The 26,701-nt window shown below is 43.2% G+C and overlaps 1 protein-coding gene across 4 annotated transcripts in view; it reads right to left on the bottom strand.

The window, feature by feature from the left end:
• Positions 1-26,701, bottom strand: part of MTRF1 (mitochondrial translation release factor 1) — an 89,655-nt gene that overhangs the window by 5,194 nt on the left and 57,760 nt on the right. For all 4 annotated transcript variants that reach the window (XM_030200552.1, XM_030200550.1, XM_030200548.1 and 1 more), the window contains exons 5-9: positions 24,697-24,804; positions 24,441-24,613; positions 14,914-15,031; positions 6,335-6,471; positions 3,231-3,329 (exon numbers count right to left, since the gene is read on the bottom strand). In XM_030200552.1, the coding sequence (XP_030056412.1) occupies positions 3,231-3,329; positions 6,335-6,471; positions 14,914-15,031; positions 24,441-24,613; positions 24,697-24,804 (635 nt within the window). The remainder of the gene's footprint in view (positions 1-3,230; positions 3,330-6,334; positions 6,472-14,913; positions 15,032-24,440; positions 24,614-24,696; positions 24,805-26,701) is intronic.

The following is a 26,701-nucleotide window of genomic DNA, read 5'->3' as shown; positions in this document are numbered from 1 at the left end:
ATCAAGGCCTTCTGGGGATTATATATTATAGGTTTGGGGATCATTATGGCGGATGAGGTAAAGAGGTGGAAATGGGAGCTTTGGGTGGGTTTAGGTGCTGAAATTACATTTCAATTGTTGATGTTTTCAAACATTGATTGTGTAGGTTTATTGGTATGGAAAAACTCATAAAATTGTTTGAACATAAAAGATCTCTGCTCAAGTTTATAGTGCGTATCTATGTGAATGTCACTTTAGATTCATTCGCTGAGCATACCTGTCCCAGACTCAGTCATATAGGGCAGGCTGTGCTACACCTCAGTGTCTCAGGTGTAGGGTGGGGGAGAACAATTTAGTACATACTTTGTGGAAATGTGGTGGAATAAAAAAACGTTTTGGTTTCTGATTTTACAATATATGACTCGCTTACTAAGGGAACTGGTATAAACATCCTCCTTAGGATTTTTATTTTGGAGAGCAAAAGCTTGGGGGGATTCAGGGCAGAGGAGCCCATTTATTCTTTAGTAAGGCTAGCGTAGTAGGGAATAAATGTATTTTCCAACACTGGACCCAGGACACACCTCCTTCATATTGGCCCTGGTGGAATACATGCTATGCTATGTAAGTGTAGGATACTAAATTTACTCTTAAAATACAGGGAAGCCTTTTTGATGGTATGGGATACATACATCCAATCTCCTCCTCCAAGGGCCTGCCCTAGGATCTTCAATAATGTAAAAAAGGATGGGATATGACCACACGGTACTCACCTGACTACCTTGAGATTGTTATTTTTATTATTTGGTTTTTTTTTTTTGGGGGGGGGTGTAAGGGTGGTGGTGGGAGGGGGATGTTTGTAAGCATAGGAAGCTATAAGAATACAAGACTTTTACATTGTGGAAGTATGAATTTCTCTAATCGTTTATATACTGCCTTTCATTTTGGTAAAAACAAGGTGGTTTACAAATGTATTAAAATAACAGTTCAACAGAAAAGAACACCATAATTAACTTTGGGAAGGGGAATAAGAGAGCTAACTAAACTAGAAAACTGTTTGGTAATTTTCTGATGTTATTGTGTCAGTTTCAGTTGTACCAGTATCCTATATAATAATTTGCACCTCCAACGTTCTACATCTGGAAGCCTGGGTTTGTAACATCCATAACCACTCATTGCCCCGCCCTCGCATCAAAATGTAATGATGCCAGAGGGCGGAACAGTGAGAGGGAAGGGAAGCCAATGCCAGCCAGCCAGCCAGCCAGCCAGCCAGAGAACGTTCAGGTACAAATCGAGGGGAGGAGAGAATCACGGGAGAATTGCCCCCCAGAGGTAAGAACTTTTAAATTCTGGGCGGCACGCAGGAAGGCGACGGCCAGGCAGAGGACTGGGAGAAGAGGGCGGCCAGCGCAGGTCGGGCTAGCACTCGGAGGAAAGGGAGGGAGGGGGCCTGGAACTCGGAGGAGACAGAGGGGGCCTGGAACATGAAGGAGAGGGGGCCTGGAACTCGGAGGGGGGCCAGCAACTCGGAGGGAGAGGGGGAGAGAGGGAGGGGAGCCTGGAACTCAGAGGAGAGAGGGGGCCTGGAACTCGGAGGAGAGAGAGGGAGGGAGGCCTGGAATTCGGAGAGGGGGGCCTGGAACTCAGAGGAGGGGGGAGGGAGGGGGCCAGGCTGGAACTCGGAGGAGAGGGGGGCCTGGAACTCGGGAGAGAGAGAGGGGGCCTGGAACTCGGAGGAGAAGGAGGGAGGGGGGCCTGGAACGCAGAGGAGAGAGAGGGAGGGAGGGAGGGCTGGAACTCAGAGGAGAGAGAGGGAGGCCTGGAACTCAGAGGAGAGGGAGGGGGCCAAGCTGGAACTCGGAGGATAACCTTGCTAGCGCCCGTTTCATTTGTATGAGAAACGGGCCTTTTTTACTAGTCTTTTAATATGAAGGTATGCATGATTCATATTATTATTACCAATAATAATAAAAAAAAGTTTTAACCTAAATATTGTTCTGGAATTGACATACAGTGATGCAATAGACCACCCGCAACCAGTCAGCTGCGATGCATGTCACAGATGGAACAACACAGGACAAGCACAGGGGTAATAACATCCTGAAGAAAGCCATTTTAACAATTATTAGCTAACCCATGCAGAATTCATACACTAGTTTATGAAGAAATTCATCTTTTTAAACAAAATGATACTTCCATATTATCAAACAAGTGGGGAAAGCATGTGGAGCATGGCTTATGCAATTCTTTCCAATGTGCGCATACATGTGTGTGTGCAGCTGTGTTGTCTCATGCGTATTTTGCTTAGAGGAGCAAGGGGAGGGTAGCTTTGTTCATGGAGACTGTGGGGGCAGATACTTTAGCTTGTGCATCTATCCAACCCCCCCCCCCCCCCCCCCCCCCCCGAGATTTTGAAGTGTAGGGGATAGTTGTGGAGGTAATTTTGGGAGTATGAGTGGGTAGTTGAGGGGGAGATAGCTGTAAGGCAGAAGGAGCTGGGGGATAGTGTTGAGAGTGGGAGGTAGTTGTGATTGAAGGATAGTAGTAGGAGGTGGGTGGTGGAAAAGAGTAGAAAAACAGGGAAAGGCAATTTGAAAGGTGGGAGGAATCCCCTAACTGCTATATTTCACTGTATCAAAGTTTCTATGTTGAAGAAGCTGAAACTACTTGTTCCATAGAAATGCACTGAACCATTTTTTTAAGGAGGTGGGGGAGAAAAGGAGAGAGAGCTTGTTCTTTGGACCTCTTTGTCCGATTTGGCTCTTTTTTTTTTTTTTTAACTCCATACGCTTTTCCACCGTTTTTTTTCCCCATGCCAACTTTGATTCCAATCTATTACATTTTCAGAGAGTTAGTTCATCCCCAGACAGACATTCTCAATCCCTTAACTATAATTTTTTCCAACTTCCTGTGGGTTAGAAGGAATAAGAAAAAAGAAAAAAATGGTAACAGTGTCTACTGCCTCCAAGGAATATTCTTATTGCTCAAATACAAAAAGAAGTGTTTCTGTAAGTACTATGTGAATTATAGAAACATCACCCCTTAATCAGAAGGCATAAGAATAATCAAATTTATGACTGCTTTACATTTAATTACTATAGAGTGCTGCTATGCCAAAGTTATACTTATCATTACAGAAGTAATTCAGGGTGATGATCAAATCTCCAAATTGATCCCCAACATACCCAAAACAGAAAGCAAAAAAACTCAGAGAGAATATCCCAAGAGAAAACTTTTATTTTGATGAAATCTACCTTGATATTGCGAACTTCATAGGAGATTCTGTGATCTGTGATTCTGTCCTGAGTGAAGTTATAAGTACGAATTCGTTCCGACTGGGCTCTTGTTCCTACCTGTGCACACGAAAACATAAAATAAATTGTTCTACCTCGCAGATGTTTATTGCACTCAATAGGTTAAACACAAGTCAATTACCATAAATTACTAATACCCTTGAGAAAACTTACTAGCACTTAACTTGTGGCTGTTTTGCACATTTTATGATTGATATCTGCTTATTTCAGCTCCTGCACAGCCAATATCCCAATATATCCCACTATGTATGGAGTGCAGACAGGGATTAATGCAACTTTTTAGCATGACAGGAATTCAAATGAGATTCAAGAGACACTTTGTTGAATAATGGATAACGGTCTTCGTACTCATGTACAGCAGCATAATCGCTGTGGCATGTTAATTCCTATCTTTGAGGGCTACAAACAAATTTGTGTTCAGACTGACTCAAATATCACTATTAACCTGGCTTAACGAACAATGTATGTAAATATCTGTTGAACATCTCATCATAATATGAGGACCCTTACCAGGAGAATATCAGGCTCATTTTCGAAAGAGAAGGACGCCCATCTTTTGACACAAATCTGAAGATGGGCGTCTTTCTCAAAGGGTCGTCCAAAACGGTATAATCGAAAGCCAATTTTGGACGTCCCCAACTGCTTTCCATCGCAGGGACGGCCAAAGTTCAAGGGGCGTATCGGAGGCGTAGCGAAGGCGGGACTTGGGCGTGCCTAACACATGGACATCCTCGACCCATTATGGAAAAAAAGGGCATCCCTGACGAGCACTTGGACGACTTTGCCTGGTCCTGTTTTTCTTATGACCAAGGCCTCCCCTTACTCCCCCAGTGGTCACTAACCCCCTCCCACCCTCAAAAAACATCTTTAAAAATATTTTTTGCCAGCCTCAGATGTCATACTCAGGTCCATCACAGCAGTATGCAGGTCCCTGGAACAGTTTTAGTGGGTGCAGTGCACTTCAGGCAGGCGGACCCAGGCCCATCCCCCTCCCTACCTGTTATGTTTGTGGAGGAAATAGGGAGCCCTCCAAATCCCACCAGAAACCCACTGTACTGACATCTAGGTGCCCCCCTTCACCTGTAAGGGCTATGGTAGTGGTGTACAGTTGTGGGTAGTTGGTTTTACGGGGGGGTTGGGGGGCTCAGCACACAAGGTAAGGGAGCTATGTTCCTGGGAGCATTTTTTGAAGTCCACTGCAGTGCCCCCTAGGATGCCCCGGTTGGTGTCTTGGCACTAGAAATGCTGGCTCCTCCCATGACCAAAGGGTTTGCATTTGGTCATTTCTGAGATGGGCGTCCTTGGCTTCCATTATCGCTGAAAATCAGAAACGACCAAGTCTAGGGATGACCATCTCTAAGGACGACCTAAATTTCAAGATTTGGGCGTCCCCAACCGTATTATCGAAATGAAAGATGGATGTACAAAGCCAGGAACTTGGGGAGCAAGGTTCAGATATGCCCATAGAGGGACGACATTGGTGTAGAGATACGCTGTGAAAGCAGCAGAGCCTCACCGCAGGCTGAGGTCCATACAGGGCTGAGTGGAGAAGCATGGAGAGTGCAAGCACCCTCAATGCCGATGCACTAGAAAAAAGAAAAAAAAAAACAGCCAGCCAGCAGCTCATGGAGCAAGGTGCCTGGTTTTGATGCTCCGAAATGCACACAGTGGCACAAGCTGAGAGTCCTTCTGGCGTTGACACTCTTCAGTGCCCTGGAACTCGTGGCACCTGCATCCAGGGAGTTAGATGCTGATACTTTGCAATTCTAGGCATCCACAATCCTCAGTACCGACAAGGACAAGGCTGAAGCCTTGCGTCGATGTCGACATTGGTCAGTCCCAGAGGCTCTCATGGTGGCTGACGCCGAGGCAGGTGTCAATGCAATCACCAATGTCGACACCAACATCAATGCCAACGTCAAGGCCTCAGTGTCAAAAAGAGTTCCAAATGAGCCACTCTGGCTAAGTTCTGGTTTTGATCTGAAGATACAGAACCCAGTTAGAAGGGGTACGTTCAGACCCCAAACACAGAAAAATGCTGTGCCAAAAGTGGCCCAATGGCACAGGAAACAGTGGGAACTACCAAAGGAAAGAATCAATGGTGCCTCAAAAGGGACTAGGCACCAGTGGAAAGACAAGGGAAAAACCCAACCAGGGCTCAGGCCTAAGTGCAGCCTACTAAGTGCAGTAAATAAAGGTAAAAATAAAAGAAAAATCAAATGGGAAGAAATCAACCCGGATGAGCACAGAAGAAAAATAAAAAGGAAAAAGGAACTAAAAAGAAACTCTGTAAAAGAACCGAACCAAAGCTGTGAGAAGAAATAAAATGCATCCATTCCTCTCCTCACTGTGGAAAAAAACAAGACTGTTGTCCCGTGTTTGCACTGCAGGTAGGAAGTCACTCGCGCATGCACGGTGGAGCGTGACTCAAGCTCCAAAGAGCTCTGTTTAAAAGAGTGATACAAGCTCCAGACTGGGGCAACGAGGACCCCGCTATCCACATGTGAGAATATTAGCCTGCTTGTCCTCGGAGAATAAACATGATAGCTTGGATATATTTGTAAACTTTGATAAGCTAGTGTGGGAATTTGTGTCAAAGTGTGAAATTGGTGAAATTCACATTGGAATCAGGTGCTCAATTCATATTGTGTTTGTACCCAGCTGTATTACTTGATAAAACACTAAGGCGGTCTTTTACAAAGGCGCGGTAGTGTTTGTAGCATGCGCTAAACGCTAGAGACGCCCATAGGAATAGCGCATGCTTATTTTTAGCGCACGCTAAAAACGCTAGCACACCTTTGTAAAAGGACCCCTAAGAGAGACAGCAGAGCTCTATTTCTTATGTCTACTGTGTTTCTTCTCAAACACTTTGTGATTTGGATATCTCCTAATTGTGGGTTGGTCAGTTCTTAGATAACTGACGGTGGATGTTTGTTATTTAATATGGTATTATTAAGCACTGTTTGGTGACTGATTTTGTTATCTTGCAAAACTTAGCATAACTAGAAATAAAGTTATAAAGTTAAGAAAAAAAATTCACTTGCCTGCAGTTTTCGGGCACTCTTCCTGTGGCTCAGTTCTCTTTCTAAGGAATGTTCATATAGTTTTGCTCGTAGCATTTTTATGGCTTTTTCCCTGTTCATCAGCTGTGAGCGCTCCTGCTGGCACTCGACTGCAGTTCCTTTAGAAGTAAAGGAGAATGCTCAAAAGGCCCATTGTAATCATCACAACAGTTATAGGAAACAAATCAAAGAGCAATGCAAATGAAAGCAGTCATTTTACAAACATTGCATTTAAAATTCAGTTGGTAGCAGAACAAACAATATCAACATTTCCCCTTTTCTTCCTGGAGATTTAAATGTTATCCCAGTACACTTTCCTAGAACATCCTATAGGAATAAAATAAAATGTAGTTAACAACTGGAACTTATCTACCATGGACGAATAACCACCCACGTCAAACAAGCTAATACTTGATCCAATGAACCATATGTTTATAAAAGAGCACAAGATGTAGTTTGCCACCATAGTTTGGAGGGGAGGAGCAAAGAATAAGGAGGTCAGACAGGTGGGGAAGGGTGCTAATGGCTTGTCTCCTCCCCATTCAGACTGGCATGCGCTCTCCCTCCAATATTCACACACATTCGACCCCTCCCCCCTTCACAAGCCTGAAGCCATGGAGTTCAGAATAAAGAGGAAGCTCTAAAAACAAATGGAAGCCTTGGAATTAAGAGCAGGAATGCATAAGCCCCAACAGGAGAAGGGGGCTGCACAGGCAGAGTGGTGAGGGACTGCCCAGATAAGAGCGGCAGAAAACAGTGGGTTTCAGCAGCAAAGAGAATCCTCAAACTCCAGTAGCACAAGAAGGCTGTGAAAGATGCCAGGCCTTCCTTCCAACTCACCTGAACTCTTCCAGATGGTAGTGAAAGTACCACCATCTTACTACTACTAATCACTTCTATAGCGCTACTAGACGCTAACTCCGGGCTTCTGAACCCAATCCTTGGGGCACATCCAGTTAATCGGGTTCTTAGGATATCCACAATGAATATGTATGAGAGAAATTTGCATACTAAGGAGAGAGTGCATGCAAATCTATTTCATGCATATTCATTGTGAATATCCTGAAAATTCAACTAACTGGGTATGCCCCAAGGACTGGGTTGAAAAGCACTGTTGATAAGCATAGCTCAGGAGAGAGACCTCAGGGTGATGGTGTCCAAGGATCTCAAGGTGACAAAACAATGTGACAAGGTGGAGCCTGTTCCGGAAGGCATTTAAAAAGGAAAGACAGCAGCAGCTTTTAAACTAGAAGCTGGGGAAAGCTGACAGTCATTCAAACACACATGGTTCGGAACAAGGTATCTTTCAAAGATATCACCAAAACAGGGAAGACAGGGTATCCCGATAGCGAGGTTGCAAAAGAGACCATAGCAGATCAGGTGTCCTTAAATAAAAATCAGACAAAAGAATGCAAATTAACATTGTCAACTACTGAGCAAGATGTAAACAGGAACAACAAACATAGTTTGAAATGTCTATACGCGAATGCCAGAAGCCTAAGAAATAAGATGGGAGCGTTAGAATATATTGCACCAAATGAAAAATTAGATATAATAGGCATCTCTGAGACCTGGTGGAAGGAGGCTAACCAGTGGGACACTTGTCATACCAGGGTACAAATTACATTGTAGTGATAGGGTGGATCGAATTGGTGGAGGGGGAGTATTGTGTGTTAAGGAGGGCCTTGAATCAAATAGATTGAAAATTCTGCAGGAAACAAAACACATCTTGGAATCCTAATGGATTAAAATTCCATGTGTAAAAGGGGAAAAGGATAATGATAGGAGTGTACTACCATCCACCTGGCCAGGATGAACAGACAGATGTAGAAATGTTATCAGAAATTAAGGAGGTTGGGGGGAGGAAGTGATGTCACCAACTGTAATGGTCGCTTGAAATACCAGCTCCTGCTCCCTTTCTATTATAATTACATTTAGCGTCTTTCAGCTTTTGCCAACAGTGTGGAAAACACGAGCCTTTGAATTGGCTTGCTGGCAAGACTTGAAGCCTGACCTGAAAAGATGAATCGGCAGTCAGAATTATCGCAATATGGCTTTTCCGGAGTGGCCGCAAGCCGCGTGGTGGGCCCGACACCGGAGGATCCGAGGCAGACCTCGTGCTCGGGGGATTCGTCTCCGAAAGATCTGTTTGACTCCCAAGCAGATGCAGCAGCGCCGGATGCGGTACCTTTCTCTGAGTTTAAAGAATGGATGCAGGAGATTAGGAGAGATCTTAAGGCAGTACGTGACGAACTGGTGACCTTGGGAGCAGATTTGCGCGGAGAGATCCGCGAGCTTGGAGCGCGAGTAGAAGACACCGAAAATAGACTGGACGAACAAGTAGAGGAAGTCTGTGCTTTAAATCGGAAATTCTCGGATACACAGCTAGATATTCAGCAACTTAATGAAAAAATAGACCTCGAGAACAGAGGCCGGCGCCGCAACTTACGTTTTCGAGGTTTGCCTGAAGTTCCACTGTACCAGGATTGTGAGGCGACAGTACAAAAAATTGCTAGCTCGCTACTGGCGGCGGCGGGAACAACTGTGGAGCCGCACGAGATTCGGCTAGAATGATCACACAGAGCATTTGGTCCTAATCGAGGAAATCAGGCTAAAGACCTTATAGCCTGCTTTGAAGACTTTAAGCTTAAGGAGCAAGTAATGCAGGCAGCTCGAAAGGCTCAGAACTTCAAATGGGATACCTATGGCATTGAGGTGTACCAAGATTTAGCCCTAGCTACTCTGAAACGTAGAGCTGAGCTGAAGCCTGTCACCTTTAAACTTCGTGATCTGGGAATCAAGTATCGTTGGCGCCATCCTTTTGCGCTAGTTTTTTATAAAGATGGCCGACTGCATCAAGTTAAATCTCTCCAAGAAGCACAATTGATTTTGCCTGAAGAGAATGCAAAAGAAGCGACAGCTATTCAGAGAAGCGCTAGAGGGGCTTCAACGCCAGCACGCCCACAATGGCAGCGGGTTGAAAAAGGACATAAGCGTCTGCAGCGGCAAAAAACGGATGGCTGCCTAGCATGAATGACTCAACTCAAATGCTTTAATACCATGGTCAGGTTGTAATATTTGATAAGAAAATATTTCTGGTCAGGGAGTATATGTATATGACTTACCAAAAATTGGCTTATACTGTTGGGATCAGTTTGCTTATAATATATATAAGTGTGTTGATAGTTTAAGATTGGGAGGGGGCAGTGAGAGCACATCACTTTCCTCCGTTGGATATCTCTCTGTAGTTAGTCAGAGAGGATCAAAAGGTTATGGTTGGGAGGGGGGGGGGGAATATGTTCAACAAAATATGCTTGCTAACAGGTTCGATGATATGGTGGTTAAGAGAGAGAGGGGGGAGGAGGGGGTTGGGCACTCAAGCTTTGAAGAAACATTAAGCACAATAATATGTTATTCTAAACAGAGATGTCTGATATAACCTTGGTTAGTCTAAATGTTAGAGGCTTGAACACTCCAACAAAGCGCCAATTATTGTATAAGGAGCTGTTGCGCTTGAGGGCAGACGTTGCTTTTATTCAGGAGACACATTTGAAACCAGCCCATGAGTCACTTTGCAGACACCGAGGGTACCCCTCCCATTACTTTGCGTCCAGTAAAGACGGCACTAAAACTAAAGGGGTTCTTATTGCACTAGGTGAGTCGTGCCCCTGGACTGTTAATAAGGTGATCAGAGATAGGGAGGGCAGATATCTGTTACTCAACATATCTTTAGGGGGTTGTAATTATACTTTGCTGAATGTGTATGGCCCTAACTCAGATCACAAAAATTTCTTTTCTCAATTAGACCAGGTTTTACTGCAACATAAAACTGGACACTTGCTGATTGGGGGGGATTTTAATTTGACCCTTAACCCCTATTTGGACAATTCTACCACAGCAGTGATGTATGCGAAGAGGGATCGGGCATTGTTTCGGGATTTTTTGACACGCTGGCAGGTGTCAGATTATTGGAGGCACATGAATCCTGCTGCCCGGGAGTATACTTATTTTTCCCAGGTTCATAAGTCCTTCTCAAGGATTGATCTCTGGCTGGGAGATATGGAGATGATTCATAATATCCTTGAACATCAAATCACCAGTAGAACATGGTCAGACCATAGCCCCGTAATGTTGCGGTTGAATGTACGAGTGGAGCGGCGAGCCCGGCCAGAATGGCGCCTAGATGATTCTATCTTATCGGAGCTATCATATGTTGTGCAGTTGGAAACCCAAACAAAAGAGTATATTCAATTCAATGATAATGGTGAGGTTCCTTTAGGGGTGGTCTGGGATGGACTGAAAGCAGTGCTTCGTGGCCATTTTATAGCATTAAAGACTCATGTGCAAAAGGAGCGAAGGGCAGTAGAAAATGGCTTGAGGAGAAGATTGCTAGCAATTGAGAGGATTTTGCATAGGAGAGCTCCACAACATACCTCATTCTTGTTAGAGCAGATGCAGAAATTACAGCATGAGTTACAGGGACATCAGTTAGCTGATGTTGCTGAACACTTGCAGCGAGTACGACAAAATCAGTTTGAGTTTGGGAATAAATCCAGCAGGCTCTTAGCCTTTAAGCTTAAAAAGCAGGCTTTCCAGAATCATATTTCTGCCCTCAGAGCGGAGGACGGCACAGTTACCACAGACTCAGGTCCAATACAAGACATGTTTCAGCACTTTTATGAAAACTTATATACTCCAGATGTTGACCCCTCGGGGGAGGATATTTTGAGATTTTTGGATAAGGCTAAGATGCCGATGCTCTCGGAGGGGGCCCAGCATCAGCTGGCGCGACCTATTGAGTTGGATGAGGTTTTGGGGGCAATTCGCACTTTAACAGTAGGTAAAGCTCCGGGGCCAGATGGCTTTACGGCAAAATTTTATAAGACCTTTGCTAAGGTTTTGGGGCCACTACTAGTGCGCTTGTTTAACTCATTTGCTGATGGTCAACCGATCCCGACCACTTGGAACTTAGCGACTATTTCAGTAATATTAAAGCCGGGTAAAGATCCCCTCCATTGTGGTTCTTATCGGCCCATCTCCCTGTTGGGGGTGGATTACAAAATATTTACTAAGATCTTAGCTACCCGCCTGCAAAACTACCTCCCTATCTTAATTAAAGAGGATCAGGCAGGCTTCATTCGGGGTCGGCAGGCCTTTGATAATATCAGACGAGTACTCCACCTGATTCATTACGCTGGAATGACCGAGATGCCGATGGGGCTGCTTTCATTAGACGCTGAAAAAGCATTTGATAGGGTGCACTGGCCATTCATGTTCGCAGTCTTACAAAACGTGGGAATCCCGGATCAGTTCCTGTCTTGGCTTCTGCTTATATATAAAGAGCCTTGTGCTTCTGTGAAGATCAATGGGCATAAGTCTCCCTCATTTTTGTTGAGAAGAGGCACGAGACAGGGTTGTGCTCTATCGCCTTTGCTCTTTGCATTGGTGGTGGAGCCCCTGGCTTGTTATATCCGTGAACATCCAGATATTAAGGGGATGAGTATCAAGGGGGTAGAATCGCGAATCTTGCTATTCGCGGATGATATTTTACTGACTTTGACTGAGCCAGAGAACTCTTTTCCTGCCTTGTCAGCTGCATTGAAGTGGTATGAGCGGGTGTCCGGATTCAGAATTAATTTGGAAAAGTCGGAGGGTTTGAATGTCGGTTATTCTGATGTTCAAATAACATGGTTGGAATCCGACTTCCCTTTTCGTTGGGCAAAGAAATTCATTCGTTACTTGGGGATTAATCTAACTAACAATGTAACAGATCTGTATGAGGTAAATTTCCCGGGGAAATTACGAGAATTGTTTTCAGAATTAGAGCGATGGGAGGGTCTCACGATTTCTTGGATGGGCCGGGTGAATGCGGTTAAAATGATAATATTACCCAAGCTGTTATATTTATTTATAGCTCTCCCAATCTCTTTGCCAGACAAGTTTTTCCGAAATTTGAAAAAGAGGGTGTTCTCTTATATTTGGAAGAGGAAACCCCCAAGAGTGCGAGCGGCAGTAATGTTTCAAAAGCGGGAGCATGGGGGTATGGGAGTTCCTTCTTTTAGAGAGTACTATCAGGCGGCCCACCTACGGGTTTTGGCAGAGTGGCTCAGTGGGACAGGAAAAATGTGGCAGTCTTTTGAACAGGCGGAGCTTGCTCCTTACCCGCTGAGGGCGATTCCTTGGTTACCGGAGAGGCTGGTGCGAGGGGTAGCCCTTGCGGCCCAACCACTTATTAGATGGCCCCTGTTGACCTGGCTTGCAATTCGAAATAAGTTTTTCCCGGGGCGAAAATATTTCCTACACATGTACACTAGATTTGCACCGTCTTTTCTACCAGGGGCCCTTGATCCCTGTTTTCGTTCCTGGGAAAGACTAGGCCTATGTACATTGGGCCAAATTTGGGAGGAGGGTGAGATGATATCATTTTTAGAAAATCAGGAAGAGTTTGGCCTCCCACTATTCCATGAGTTTCAATATCAACAGGTACGAGATTTTGTGAGTCGGAAAGCCAAAAGTGAATTGAATCTTATGGAAACACCTTTAGAGAGGGCAATGATGAGTGGGGCAGCTAGGGGCTGTATTTCTAGAGTATATAGCGCCCTCTTAACCTATCAAAGACCGATAATGTATTACTTAACTAAGTGGGAGACTGCCTTGGGTGTGTCTTATGAATATAATCAGTGGGAACATATATTTAAATCTTTGCTTAAAGTGTCGATTTCTAGCAATTTGATGGAAAATGGCCATAAGATCTTGTATAGCTGGTACTATACACCAAAGAGGCTTTCCAAGATGTTCCCCACCAGCTCAGCACTATGTTGGCGTCATTGTGGATCGGAGGCGGACATGGTGCACGTTTGGTGGACCTGCCCGCGAGCGCAGGAATTTTGGACTATTGTACTGGACTTCGTATTTGCTCTTACAAAGACACGCTATCCGTTGAAAATGGAGCATTGCCTTTTACATGTTAAACCTTATGGAGTGAAGTCATCTATTCACCAACTGGCAGCCTATGTCTTTGTTGCAAGTAAGTTGTCATTGGCAGCAGCTTGGAAACGACCAGCCCTCCCCAATATACGGGAGATATTGCGTAAAATGGACTATATCAACTTAATGTCTAGATTGACCGCCCTACGTACGGGACAGCTGGGGCCCTATCATCGGGTGTGGGATCTTTATACGCAATGGACTGCGGAACCTGGTCCCTCATTATTAATGAAGTAAGGGTACTGGCTCATGTCAGCAGCAAGCATAGGGAGGAGGGGGGGGAGGGGGGGGAGGGGGGAATATAGAGCAATGTTTGTAATGTTCTTATATGCTGTGTGACTGACACAGGCATTGGTTTTTCTAAGTGACTTGATTGTTATGCATACTTAAAATCTAAAATAAAGATTTAAAAAAAAAAAAAAGAAATTAAGGAGGTTAACAAACTGGGCAACACAATAATCATGGGTGATTTCAATTACCTTGATATTGACTTAATGACTGGGTAAATGTAACATCATGGCATGCTAGGGAGGTAAAATGTGGGAGAGATACCAGTGCCAGAAATGGTATTCAAAGCTGGTAAGTCAGCGAAACTGATTGAAATCTCAATAAAGCTGGAGGATGGAATGGTGCAATTTGACAAATTGAAGAGTAGCAAATCTCCTGGACCGGATGGTATTCGTCCCAGAGTACTGATAGAATGAAAAATGAACTTGCGGAACTATTGTTAATAATAAGTAATGTATCTTTAAAAATCAAGCATGGTTCCAGAAGATTGGAGGATGGCTAATATAACGACGATTTTTTAAAAAAAGGTTCCAAAGGAGATCCAAGAAATTATAGACCGATGAGCCTGACGTCAGAGCCGGCCAAAATGGTAGGGACTATTATGGGACTTTATAAAGAACAAAATTACAGAGCATATTCGAAAGTATGGATCAATGAGAAAAAGCCAACATGGATTTAGTGAAGTGAAATCTTGCTTCACCAATCTATTACATCTCTTTGAAGGGATGAACAAACATGTGGATAAAGGGGAGCCGGTCAATATTGTGTATCTGGATTTTCAAAAGACGTTTGACAAAGTACCTCATGAAAGACTTCAGAGGAAATTGGAGTATCATAGGATAGGAGGTAGTGTCCTATTGTGGATTAAAAACTGGTCAAAAAATAGAAAACAGAGAGTAGGGTTAAATGTTCAATATTCTCAATGGAGAAGGGTAGATAGTGGGGTTCCCCAGGGGTCTGTGCTGGGACCACTGCTTTTTAACATATTTATAAATGATCTAGAGATGGGAGTAACTAGTGAGGTAATTAAATTTGCTGATGACACAAAGTTATTCAAAGTTGTTAAATTGCAAGAGGATTGTGAAAAATTACAGTGCCTCAAAAAACTTTTCAACAAGCAGTGAACACGTAATCAAGTCTGACATATTACTGCTCATTTCACTTGGCTATGTATTAAGAGTTTACTCACCTTTGATATCTAAAAAACCCCCACTAGGATCCTTTGAATCACGTTTTGAAAGGAACAGTAAGCAAAATGAAAATGCATATTTAGGTAACAGACTTACCAGTAGGGATGTGAACAATTCTCACAGCACTATCAGTTGTGTTGACATGCTGTCCCCCTGCTCCTTTAGCTCTACAAGTATCTATGCACAAATCCTTAGGGTCCAGTTTAATTTCAACCTGGGAATAAGAAGAAATGTGGTTTGCTTTTTATTATCTCTGCTGAAGTTAACATTGAATACTACTTTATTTTCAGCGCTGTATTATTTTACAAGGCTCAATCCTCCTAATTTGGCCAGGATCGAAATGATTTCATGTTCCCAGTTTGGTTCAAGTAACAGAGAATTAACTCTTCCCTCCAACCATACTGTATGAGTTTCTATTTCAGCCATAAGGTAAAAAAGGGAACACTTCCATTTCAGGATTCAGATCTTAACAGGTGATAAGTCAAAAAGGAGCTAAGAAGCGCTTTATGTCTTGCTTGTTAGTTAACTAAAGCAACCTTGTCCTGGAATTTGAAAACCTCTAGGAGACTTATCTTGTTAGCTCAATATGTATCATACAAGGGATAATTTAAAAACTACTACTACTACTACTACTATTTAGCATTTCTATAGTGCTACAAGGCGTACGCAGCGCTGCACAAACATAGAAGAAAGACAGTCCCTGCTCAAAGAGCTTACAATCTAATAGACAAAAAATAAAGTAAGTAAATCAAATCAATTAATGTGTACAGCTCATTTGCTGTTTTTACAAAGCTTTTTACTGAGAACCTGACAGTTCTATGTCAAGGTATACTGTGTTCCAAAGACTGGAATGCATTTGGAACCATAATGCGGCAACAAAGTTTTGAAGCCTAACATAAGAACCAGTCAAGCACCAGCAATAGCTTAATGGGATAAGGTCACAAACTAATAATTTCTTTTGCTTCAGTTTGCATGTCTTAGCTGCTGCACAACATTTATAAGTAAATGCCAGCGATGTTAATGTTTATTTTGATAATTTAGGGGTCCTTTTCTAAAGTGTGTTTTAACACGGGACGTTCCTATGCACTAAGCTCAGATTTAACACAACACTGTTTTATGGCCATTTATTTTTTTTCTTTAAAATTTGCAGGTTGTGCACTAATAGTTCCATTAGTGCATGGTACCTGCAACAAATTAACATGAGAGCACCCATTGCCTCCTATTTAGGAAGTGCTAAGTGCTCCTGCATTAACTGCATTATTCAGTTACTGTGTGATTATCCAAATGTCCTAGCTGGGTAATGTGAGAATGTCACAGGTCCCTTCCCTGTTCTTACTATGCCTTAAGGGCTTAACACCATTTAGTAAAAGGGCCTCTTAGGGCAAGATGCACTAAAGACTCGTTAAAGCCCTTTCCTTACCGATTCCCTTAGCGAATCGGTAAGGAACGGGCATGCATCAAGGAATAGGAATGCAAATGAGCTGCTCGTTGTAGCTCACTTGCATTCTCTATTCCGTCGTTAAACAGTCGGCCAGTCGAGCATGCGCAGAGCAGCCAAGCGTTATGCTGGATGCTCTGCGCATGCCAAGGACGTCCTTTATGGATGTCCGCCCCCCCCCCGAGATCGCCGCCGCTTCCCCCTCCCCCCTGCATTGAAATGACAGCTTCCCGCAGCCCCGGCCTCCCCGCTCCCCTCCGTCTGCCACCGGGCCGGGCCCTCACAGCGCCTCTCACCTCCGTGTGAAGGCGCTGCAGCAGGCAACAGCTGATCACTTCCCTTCGGACTTCCCTCGTTTCCTCCCTGGCCCGCCCTCGTCTGATGTAAGTTACTTACGTCAGACGAGGGCAGGCCAGGGAGGAAAGGAGGGTAGTCCGAAGGGAGGCGATCAGCTGTTGCCTGTTGCAGCGCCTTCACACGGAGGTGGCAGGCGGAGGGAGGCGGGTGGAGTGGTGGGGGCGGGGCCTCGGGGGTGCGGGAAGTTGTCATTTCAATGCAGGGGGGAGTGGGAAGTGGCGGCGATCTCGGGGGGAGGGGGCAGTGAAGGAAGTCCATAGGCACAGCTCGTCTTTTTTTTTTTTAATATATAGTGAAGCCCCAACGACAGGTACAGACCTCTCGTTAGATTTTCCAGCGTTAAGGCAATCCGAAAAGGTTAGTGCATCTCATTACAATAGGGTTTCTACACAATTTGCTGATCTCCATTCCGTTTTCATTAGCTGCTACCATCGTCGGAAAAAGGCTCGGAGAAACCTTTAGTGCATGCCAGGGTTTACTACTTGTACATAAATACATAAGTAATGCCATACTGGGAAAAGACCAAGGGTCCATCGAGCCCAGCATCTTGTCCACGACAGCGGCCAATCCAGGCCAAGGGCACCTGGCAAGCTTCCCAAACGTACAAACATTCTATACATGTTATTCCTGGGATTTTGGACTTTTCCAAGTCCGTTTAGTAGCGGTTTATGGACTTGTCCTTTAGGAAACCGTCCAACCCCTTTTTAAACTCTGCTAAGCTAACCGCCTTCACCACATTTTCTGGCAATGAATTCCAGAGTTTAATTACACGTTGGGTGAAGAAAACGTTTCTCCGATTTGTTTTAAATTTACTACACTGTAGTTTAATCGCATGCCCCCTAGTCCTAGTATTTTTGGAAAGCGTGAACAGACGCTTCACATCCACCTGTTCCACTCCACTCATTATTTTATATACCTCTATCATGTCTCCCCTCAGCCGTCTCTTCTCCAAGCTGAATAGCCCTAGCCTCCTTAGTCTTTCTTCATAGGGAAGTCGTCCCATCCCCGCTATCATTTTAGTCGCCCTTCGCTGCACCTTTTCCAATTCTACTATATCTTTCTTGAGATGCGGCGACCAGAACTGAACACAATACTCAAGCTGCGGTCGCACCATGGAGCGATACAAAGGCATTATAACATCCTCACACCTGTTTTCCATACCTTTCCTAATAATACCCAACATTCTATTCGCTTTCCTAGCCGCAGCTCATTAATGGCTCGTTAAAGCCTCGTTAAGTTTAGTGCATCTAGCGCTCAGTCTCTTTATTGCAGAGCTCTATGATAATATTGTAATTTAAAAAAATATATTGTTAATTTGCTGGTATATTAACTTTTTTTTTAATACTTTTTCCACTTTTCAGTGACCTAGTTACAAATATTTTGAGAGAAAAAGAAATATTATTTAACTGTAAAAATAAAACTATATTGTTTGGTTGACTGTATTTTTCTTAGAAATACTCAATGTTGTCATTATTAGATCTGGGATAACATGACATACAGTATCAAAACTCATACCAAAGCAAAGTTGCTTACCTTTAACAGCTGTTCTTCCAAGACAGCAGTTTATTCACATAAATGGGTCATGTGACTATACTGGTCATCAGACATTTGGTTTCAAAAATTCTAAGAAGGCCAAGGGTTTTCATTGCATGTGTTTGGGAGCTCCTGTGATGCTAACATCCTGTAGCTCTCTTCATTTTGTGACCATTTATAATTGTGGGTTGGAAATACTTCCCTTTTTGAGAGAGCTTAATATCCCTTGAAACAAGCATGGATAACGCTGATACTCAGCCTGCTCAGGAATAGGGGTATTTGTGCTAGAAACAATTACAACTATTTTAAAAAATTTCTATCACTACACCACCACCACATTTATTCTATTCTGTTCAATTGTTTCTATTCCACCTATAGCCATATAGGGGGAGATTCTATATATGACGCCTAAAAAAAAATTGGTGCTGAATCAGTGCTAAGTGTAGTCTATAATCAGTGCCTAGATTTAGGCGTCGATCATAGAATACGCTTAGTTAATATTTCAGCACCTAAATCTATGTGCATCCATTTACACCAATGAAAATGTGGTGTAAATCCCAGCACGTAGATTTAGGAACACTAAGCCATATTCTATAACTAGGCGTGTAAATTTCAGAATGCCCACAAAATGCCCATTTCCCCACCTATTAGCATGCCCCTTTTTGCCTGCACACATTAGAAGTTCAGCGCATATCGTTACAGAATACTCTTAGTGACTTGTGTGCCTAAATTCTATTCAGTGCCAATTAGTGCTCATTATTTCTTGTTGAGTGCTGTTATCAGTGCTCATTAGCATGTTAAGATTGTTAAATTACGAGCAGTGGTGTGCTGCAGCCAGCTCGCACCGGCTCACCAGAGCCATTTGTTATTTTTTAAAAGAATTTTGGGAGCTGGTTGTTAAACTTTAACAACCGACTCCCAAAATTTGGGCTGGGGTGACTCAGCTCCCCTCCTGGTGGTGTCACCGGCATCCAGCTGCCCTGTGGCTTGGGTATCTCATTTGCTGTCCTCCTCTCCGACCCTCGCAGTGGCAAAACAAGAAAACAGCATGAAACCATAGACAGGGCCATAACCAGCTCCCTTCCTCCTCCCTCTCCAAAACAGGAAGTTACATGATTCTTAGGGGAGAGAGGAGGAAGGAAGCCAGCAGCAGCGCGTGCAGGGCTACGGCCCTGTGCACAGTTTCATGATGTTTTTTGTTTTGCCTGCCGCGTGAGAGTTGCAGTTCGTGGTTCCTTCGGGACGCCGCAGTACCGACCCAGGAGGAGGAAGGAAGCTGGCAGCAGTGCATACAGAGCTGCAGCCCAAGGATGTCAGATTGAAAACAGGAGACGCGTGAAGTAAAAAAAGTTGAATCCACGGAGGATTGTCCCTCTTTTCCCTTCCCCACACAGCCGTCATCCCCGAACATTCAAAACAAAAGCAAACAGTCCTTCGAGCTGCTGCATCCACATTGTCATTCTGTAATGTTGGTAGCATTTTTATTTAATCTCACTTATATGTTCAAATATGCCAGCTTGTGCAGCCTACGGATGTACACAGAGGAAGCATAACAACAGAATAACTTTTCATAGGTAGAGTAGTAATTTGTTGTAAATCGTAATCAGTGTGTCATTTGGAGGGGCTGGTTATAGGGACACACTAGCACTGTTTGTGCAGAGATTTTTTTCTCCTAATAAAGGGCCACTAAAACAGACATCATGATATGAGAATCAGCTGCTCAACATCCAGAGTTTCTATCTATTTATTTATGACATTTATATCCCACATTAAACATGAATTAGGTTGAAACCTAGGAACATTTAAAATCTTTTTTTTTTCCTTTGCCTATATGAAAAGAAAAAGATGGTCGGCATCCCTGCCAGCAAAGGTATGCCTAGCGTGCCCGCATGGAAGGGAGAGTGAGGAATGCGTTGCCCCTGCCCTAGGCACCCCGGGCCCACTCCAAATTGTACGGCTGGCTATGCCCAGAGAAAGAGAGCCTGTTGTTAAAAATTTTCCAGCGCACCATTGGTTACATGCATTGTTATAGAATCTGTGTCAATTTTGGTGCAGATCTCTAGGCGAGCTATATAGAATCCAGGGGATAGTATAAAGCTTATTCCAGATTCTAGCCCCTTGGAATCTGAATGAGCATTTCCAATATACTTCGAGTTCATACCCTTTACAGACGAAAAAACCACTGTCGGTTTTTTCCTACCTATATGGCACTACAAAGCATACACTGTGCTGTACAGATATCCAGATATCTACAGAGCTACCGCTTATTTGACAGCCATGTTAGTTGGTCTCAACTCCCTACCTTCTATAGTTTAAGGAAGAGAATAGTTTGAGGGGGTGTATGTTAGATCATTTGGATTAAAGATGAACAATCAGAATTTATCCTAAATGTTTAGCAGATGACCAATCTTATACTAGTGGGAAGTCTTCCTGTACAGTTAGAAGAGTCAAATACAAAAAAAAAAAAGGATACCACGCATCATGGGATACATTTTTGGCCATCACATGGGTGTATCCAAAATCTTGGGGAGAAGTTTAAGTTCTCTAATTACTAGGCTATGAATAGTGCTATACAGCGTACCTACTTTCATTCTCAGGAATAATGGAAGGTTGGATACCTTTGTGAGTTGTAAACTGATCTGAGCGAATCCAGGGAAGACTGTAGGGCCTAAAACAAAGATGCATGATTTGAATATTGTTCCTTGATGTAGGAGAAGATTACTGTAGATGCCAAATATACACTGGTTGCCAAAACAACCAGGGAAAATACCTTACTGGCTAATTTTCTTTGAGTCCTGCCAGACCAGTCCAGAAGCAATGGGTTATGCCTGTCGACCAGCAGATGGACATAAAGGGCAAAGTACTAAGAACTTTTATCTAAGGGCACTGTACAGCTGAAGCTCCTTAGTATTTTGAATAACCAAGCAATAAAATGCTGTGAAAACATTTAAGTAGGGTTATATATTCCCTTCAACTCTGTTATAATAATAATCAAGTATAGTATTTATTTTTTTAATGAAACATCTAAAGAACACATAAGGCAAAAACTAATAACAGCCAACAAATTCTAGAAGGGAAGGAATCTGTACTGGTATATTAAGGACGATAAGGAAACAAAGATTTAAACTTTACTTGCTAATTTTCTTTCCTTGAGTCCTACCAGACCAGTCCAGAAGCTGTGGGATGTAATAAAGCATTTTTCAAGATGGGAGGGATTCTGATCTCCACCCTCAAAATGTCTGTTCCAAATGCAGCCTCTTCTCTTGCTGCCACATCTAGTACTTAACAAAGATAAGCAAAGAGGACTAAGTCACTACTCTGCAAATTATTAGAGATAATGCTCGAACCTCTACCCATGAGGTGTCTAGCTGGATAGTGGACTGAACTTTCAAACCTTTGGGGTGGGGGGTGGGGGGGAGTTGCTTGCTGTGAAGAATATAGGCTGAACAAATGATGTCTTTTAGCCAACAGGAAATTGTAGCCATAGAAGCTGCCAAACCTTTTTCATTATCCCCCAAAAGGACAAATAACCTGCCTGATTTGTGAAAATCATTAGTCACCTCTTAAGTATCTCACAAGTGTTCGTTTAACATCATGCAAATGCAAAGCCTTATATTCATGACCATAATCTTCCCTTTGAAAAGGGAGAACCACCAGCTGATTCACATGTAAAGGAAAGACCTCTTTTGGAAAGAATGATAGCACTGTCCTTATAGAAACTCCAGCTTCTGTAACGTGCAGGAAAGGATCTCTAGAAGAAAAAGAGCCTGGAACTCAAACTCTGCATTCTGAAGAAATAGCTAGAAGAAAAACTGTTTTCAACATGAGATCTTTAAGCAAAGCTCTTTTAAGAGGCTAAAAAGGAGAACAACCTAACAATCTGAGTAAGAAATTCAGATTCCATTCTGGACAAGCAGATCTGAGAGGAGGCCTGAGACTATTGACTCCTATGAGAAAATAAACTATCAGGGTGAGCTGCTAGAGAGAACTTCTGTAAACAAGCTTGAAAGAAAGCAAGGAGGTATTACCTGAACCTTTAAGAAACCTAGAACCAAATCCTTCTGAAGACCAATCTTGAAAACAGGCTAAAATGTGGGTGAGGGAAACTGAAAAAGGAGAGACTGCATATTCAACACACCAAGCTTTGAACCTACCAGACCCTAGCATATGTCACTGAAGAGGATCTATTTCTAGCTTACAAAAAATAGCTATCACTTCATCTGAGCAACCCTTCTATTTGAGGCACAACTGTTCAACAGCCAGGCCATAAGACAGAAGAAAAGCGACAGATCCATGATCACATCTTGAATCAACTCCCTCTCTTGAGGAAGCTGAAATGGTGGTTGTAGATCTGCAAGCCAAGGCCTCTTGGGCCACTTATTTACTTATTCTGGCTTGATATACCTCAAAATAGATCCAAACAGGCAACTAAGTGGTTTGCAAAAGCAAAAGAAATTTCATATTACACTGCAGATGAGAGCCAGAAGGGAGGTCAAGGGAGGCCCTAGGAGGGGGAAGTTTCAAAAGCCATGGAAAAAAGGTGAGTCTTAAGAAAGATTTTAAATGAAGGAAGGGAGGGAGGGGGTGGACCGAAGGGGAGAAGAGAGTTCCAGAACTTTGGGCCCAGATAGCTAAAAGCAGTGTCGTGAGAGATTGTAAGGTGAAGAGCGGTAGGTGAGGGGACACACAACAAGTGATCAGAAATGGAGCGTAGGAGATGGGATGGAGACTAAGAAATCAGGAGCTGTTGCAAATAAGCAGGTGTGGAAGGGAGGCGCCCTTTGAAAACTAGCAAAAGGAGCTTGAAGCGGATACGGAAAGAGACAACCAGCGTCCAAGGCAGAGAAGTGAAGTGACGTGATCAAAGTGGTGTGCACAATGAATGATTTTAACTGCTGTTGATTGCATAAGTTGAAGACGCTTTAAGGAGTACAAGGGCAGACCAGAATAGAGGGAACTGCAGTAGTCAAGTTTTGAGATTACCAAAGAAAGAAGAAGGGTACTGATGGACCCAATTCCACAGGATGAAAGTCCGCTGCACTGACCACTAGGCTACTCCTCCACTCCACTCAGTAACTGCTGTAATGAAAGCATCTACTTTAGGCAGTTCAAATGTATCCTTATAATCTGGTAATAAAGGAGCTCTGGATGCCGAAACATGTTGGGCTGTTTTTACAATTGTTTTTCAAGTTTAGTTATATGCAGCGGGAACCACCTTTGACCAACATCATTTGAGCCTTTTTGTTCTCTATTTAATTGGTGCTACCAATATTTGGCTTTAACAAGCACTAATTGGCACTAATTTATTGTTACGCACGTAATTGACAAATGCCCCTATAAACTTTTTTCTATAAACTTAGTGAGTAGAAATTAATCAATTTTTTTAACTCTTTCAAAAAGTACAAAGACTAGGGGACGGAACTCATTGCCGGAGGATGTAGTAACAACAGTTAGTGTATCTGGGTTTAAAAAAAGGTTTGGACAAATTCCTGGAGGAAAAGTCCATAGTCTGTTATTAAGATGGACATGGGGAAGCCACTGCTTGCCCTGGGACTGGTAGCATGGAATGTTGCTACTATTTGGGTTTCTGCCAGGTACTTGTGACCTGGACTGGCCACTGTTGGAAGCAGGATACTGGGCTAGATGGACCATTGATCTGAACCAGTATGGCTGTTCTTATGTTTTTAAGATTCTATGGTGTGCAGCTGCAAAGGGGGTGTAGACCTGGGAGGGGTCAGGGGCATGCCATGCAATTAAGCACTAAGTTATAGAATACTGTCAGTTTTGCGCCTAACTGCCAGAATTTAGGTACATCAGTTATTCACATGGTGTAAGTGCTTGTGACTAACGTGAGGCACTAAAATGAGGTGTTACACTAGTATTCTGTAATGGCAATTACACGCTTAATTGCCAAAATAGAATTCGAGCTTAGTGCCCAGCATTTTGACACCTAACTTTAAGTAACCTATATAGAATTACCTCCAAAGTATATAAATCTGTAGGGTTTGGGGGGGGGGGGGGTTTGGATGGAGACCTCCCCCCCCCACTAAAAACAGAAATGAGCAATGACAATCTCCTTTGAAAGCTCAAGATTACACTTTGATGCAGCCTAATAAGTAAAGGCACTTTTCCATTGACCCCAAACCTTGTATGCCCAAACTAATGAAAATAAGCTCTATTGAGCAGGGACTGTCTCTCTATGTCAGGTGTTCAGCGCTGCGTGCGTCTGGTAACGCTATACAAAGGTTAATAATAATAAGACTTGAAGACCCCGTTAATTTGCTATTTGGGTTACCTCATCTGGCTGAGGAAGGACAATAACCGTCATTGTACCAGTGTGAATACGCTGCATTCTGGAAGAGAGGCCAACTTCAGGGATTCGTTGAACTCTATGTGTCCCTCCTTCAAACTTCAAACGTTTATAAACACTTTCCCCTGAAACTCGGGCAGCTGCATGATGCAATCCACCTGGAAATGAAATTTAAGGTAAGTCACAAAATTCTCTCATCTAATATAGGTGGGTACAAAGGGAACATATTTCCTTATCATACCGTACTCAGATGTTGTATAGTTCAGGATTTCAAAAGTCCAGGATCTGTAATGTGCATAGCCCTGGTACATTTCAAACATTTCTTTGGTGAACTGCTGGCAGATGTCACCTAAAACAAACAAAAAAATTACTAGTATTGCCTATACTCCTGCTTCTTAATTTGCAGTGTGTATTATTAAAAGTATTTGCTTATATTCTTCTAGAAAAAGGTACCACCCTCCTTCATTCCTCTGCAAGCACAATAAAAATGTTCATGCTGAAATTTTGTAGGGTTACAGTTCTTTTCTAGTCAACTGGCAGAATCACATATTTGGAAGCAGTAGGTATTGCAATGCATACAAGTTACTGCTTTGCACTGCACATTTCAGTATTTAAAATATTTCTGCTAATGAAAAAAAAAGGCAGTCACTTAGAGCCTGATTTTATGTTTCAAATCATTTTTATTAAACCACAACTGGAAAACAGTCGACATCTGATAAGAAACAATAACTGTGGCTATACAATATATCCCCATCCCAACCACCCATCCCTTCCCCCCCTCTCGCCCTTTACGTAGCTAGCTCATATTCAAAACAATCCTGAGTTGGTCAAATGTTCAGCAGCCGACTTTTCACCACTGGAGACATGGTCGTCCAAAATGGGGACCATCTGTGTTGAAACTATAGGCCAGTAGCCGAGAAAAAGTCTCAAACTCCCAGCTGCTCCATTCTCATTAGCATAAACATTTGGCTACGCTACTGTTTTAGGAAAAGGCCGCATGTTGAAAGCCACTCCAATAAAATTACTCTTTTGGCCATGATGATAGCTCATGACACAAATTCCTGGAAATGAGGAACTGGTGGACCCAGACGCGGTTGGAAAAAGAGAAACAAAGGATCATAATGCCAACCAACCGCCCAAAGCTGCGAAACCTGGTGCAAGAGGCCTCTCCAAAAAGCACTGATCAAGGGGCAGGACCAAAACATGTGTTCCAACTCAGCTCCCTCTCCATGACATTTCAAGCAGGAACCAGTGGAAGACAATCTCATATGAAAGGCTCACCTTGGAGGCACATACAGTTGCAAGGCAAACTTATATTGGAGTTCCCAGTGAGATGATACCATCAATTGCCCATGCAGCAACAGAACATAGGCCTTGAAGTGTTGGATTGATATGGAGATGCCAAGGTCCGCACTCAAAAGGGTGGCCAATGTGCAAAATTAAGTTCTGGTGTAGTGTCTCTAATGTGATGATGGTGAAAGGAGAGGGGTACCTCTTGTTGTGCTCCTAAAGTATACACTGTGGAGAGTTCCTCTTGAACATCTTCGGCTAGGTCCATACAGGGCAAGCTATTGACAGTGTCATAACTGTTAATAATAGAAAATGTCTGTTGCTGGTATTGAAAATTCCTTTTGCGGGTTGATGAACGGTTTGATCCGACCCTCCTCAGTCACCACATGTAACAGATAAACAACACCTAAATGCCTCCATCTGCGAAATGCGGCATAATGGCAACCAGGAGGAAAGGCTGGGTTGTCACACACAGCCAGGAAGGGGCCACTTTTGAAAAGAAGTGGTGATGTCGACATATCCATTGCCAAACTGCTTTAGCTGTCAGAAAAATAGATGAGTGACGCAATACCAGAGGAATGTGCCCTCCCACCATAACAGACAGATGATATGAACGTCGGGAGACAGTTGCATTTCCAAGGCTGTGGCAGAGAAGTCCTGTGTTGAGCAAAATCAGTCATTGATATGTCTCATTCCACTGGCGATACAAATTCAATAGTCCAAGACCCCAATATGCCACAGGGATCTGTAGACATTGATTTAACCTTTTCTCATCTGAATTTTTAAGATACAGGGGTAAGATTTGAAAAACATAAAGCCAGCGAGGAATGATAAACATGTTAAACAGTGCCATACGCCCCAACAATGAAACTGGGAAGGCCCGCTAAGCTTGCACTTTGTACAAATATCATTAAGTAATTGTTGAAATGTTCATTGACTAACGTTGAGATAAATCA

This window comes from Microcaecilia unicolor, chromosome 4 (assembly GCF_901765095.1).
Source record: "Microcaecilia unicolor chromosome 4, aMicUni1.1, whole genome shotgun sequence".
NCBI lineage: Eukaryota > Metazoa > Chordata > Amphibia > Gymnophiona > Siphonopidae > Microcaecilia > Microcaecilia unicolor.
Note: the sequence above shows the minus strand (reverse complement) of the source record. Positions and strands in the feature narration are given on the sequence as shown.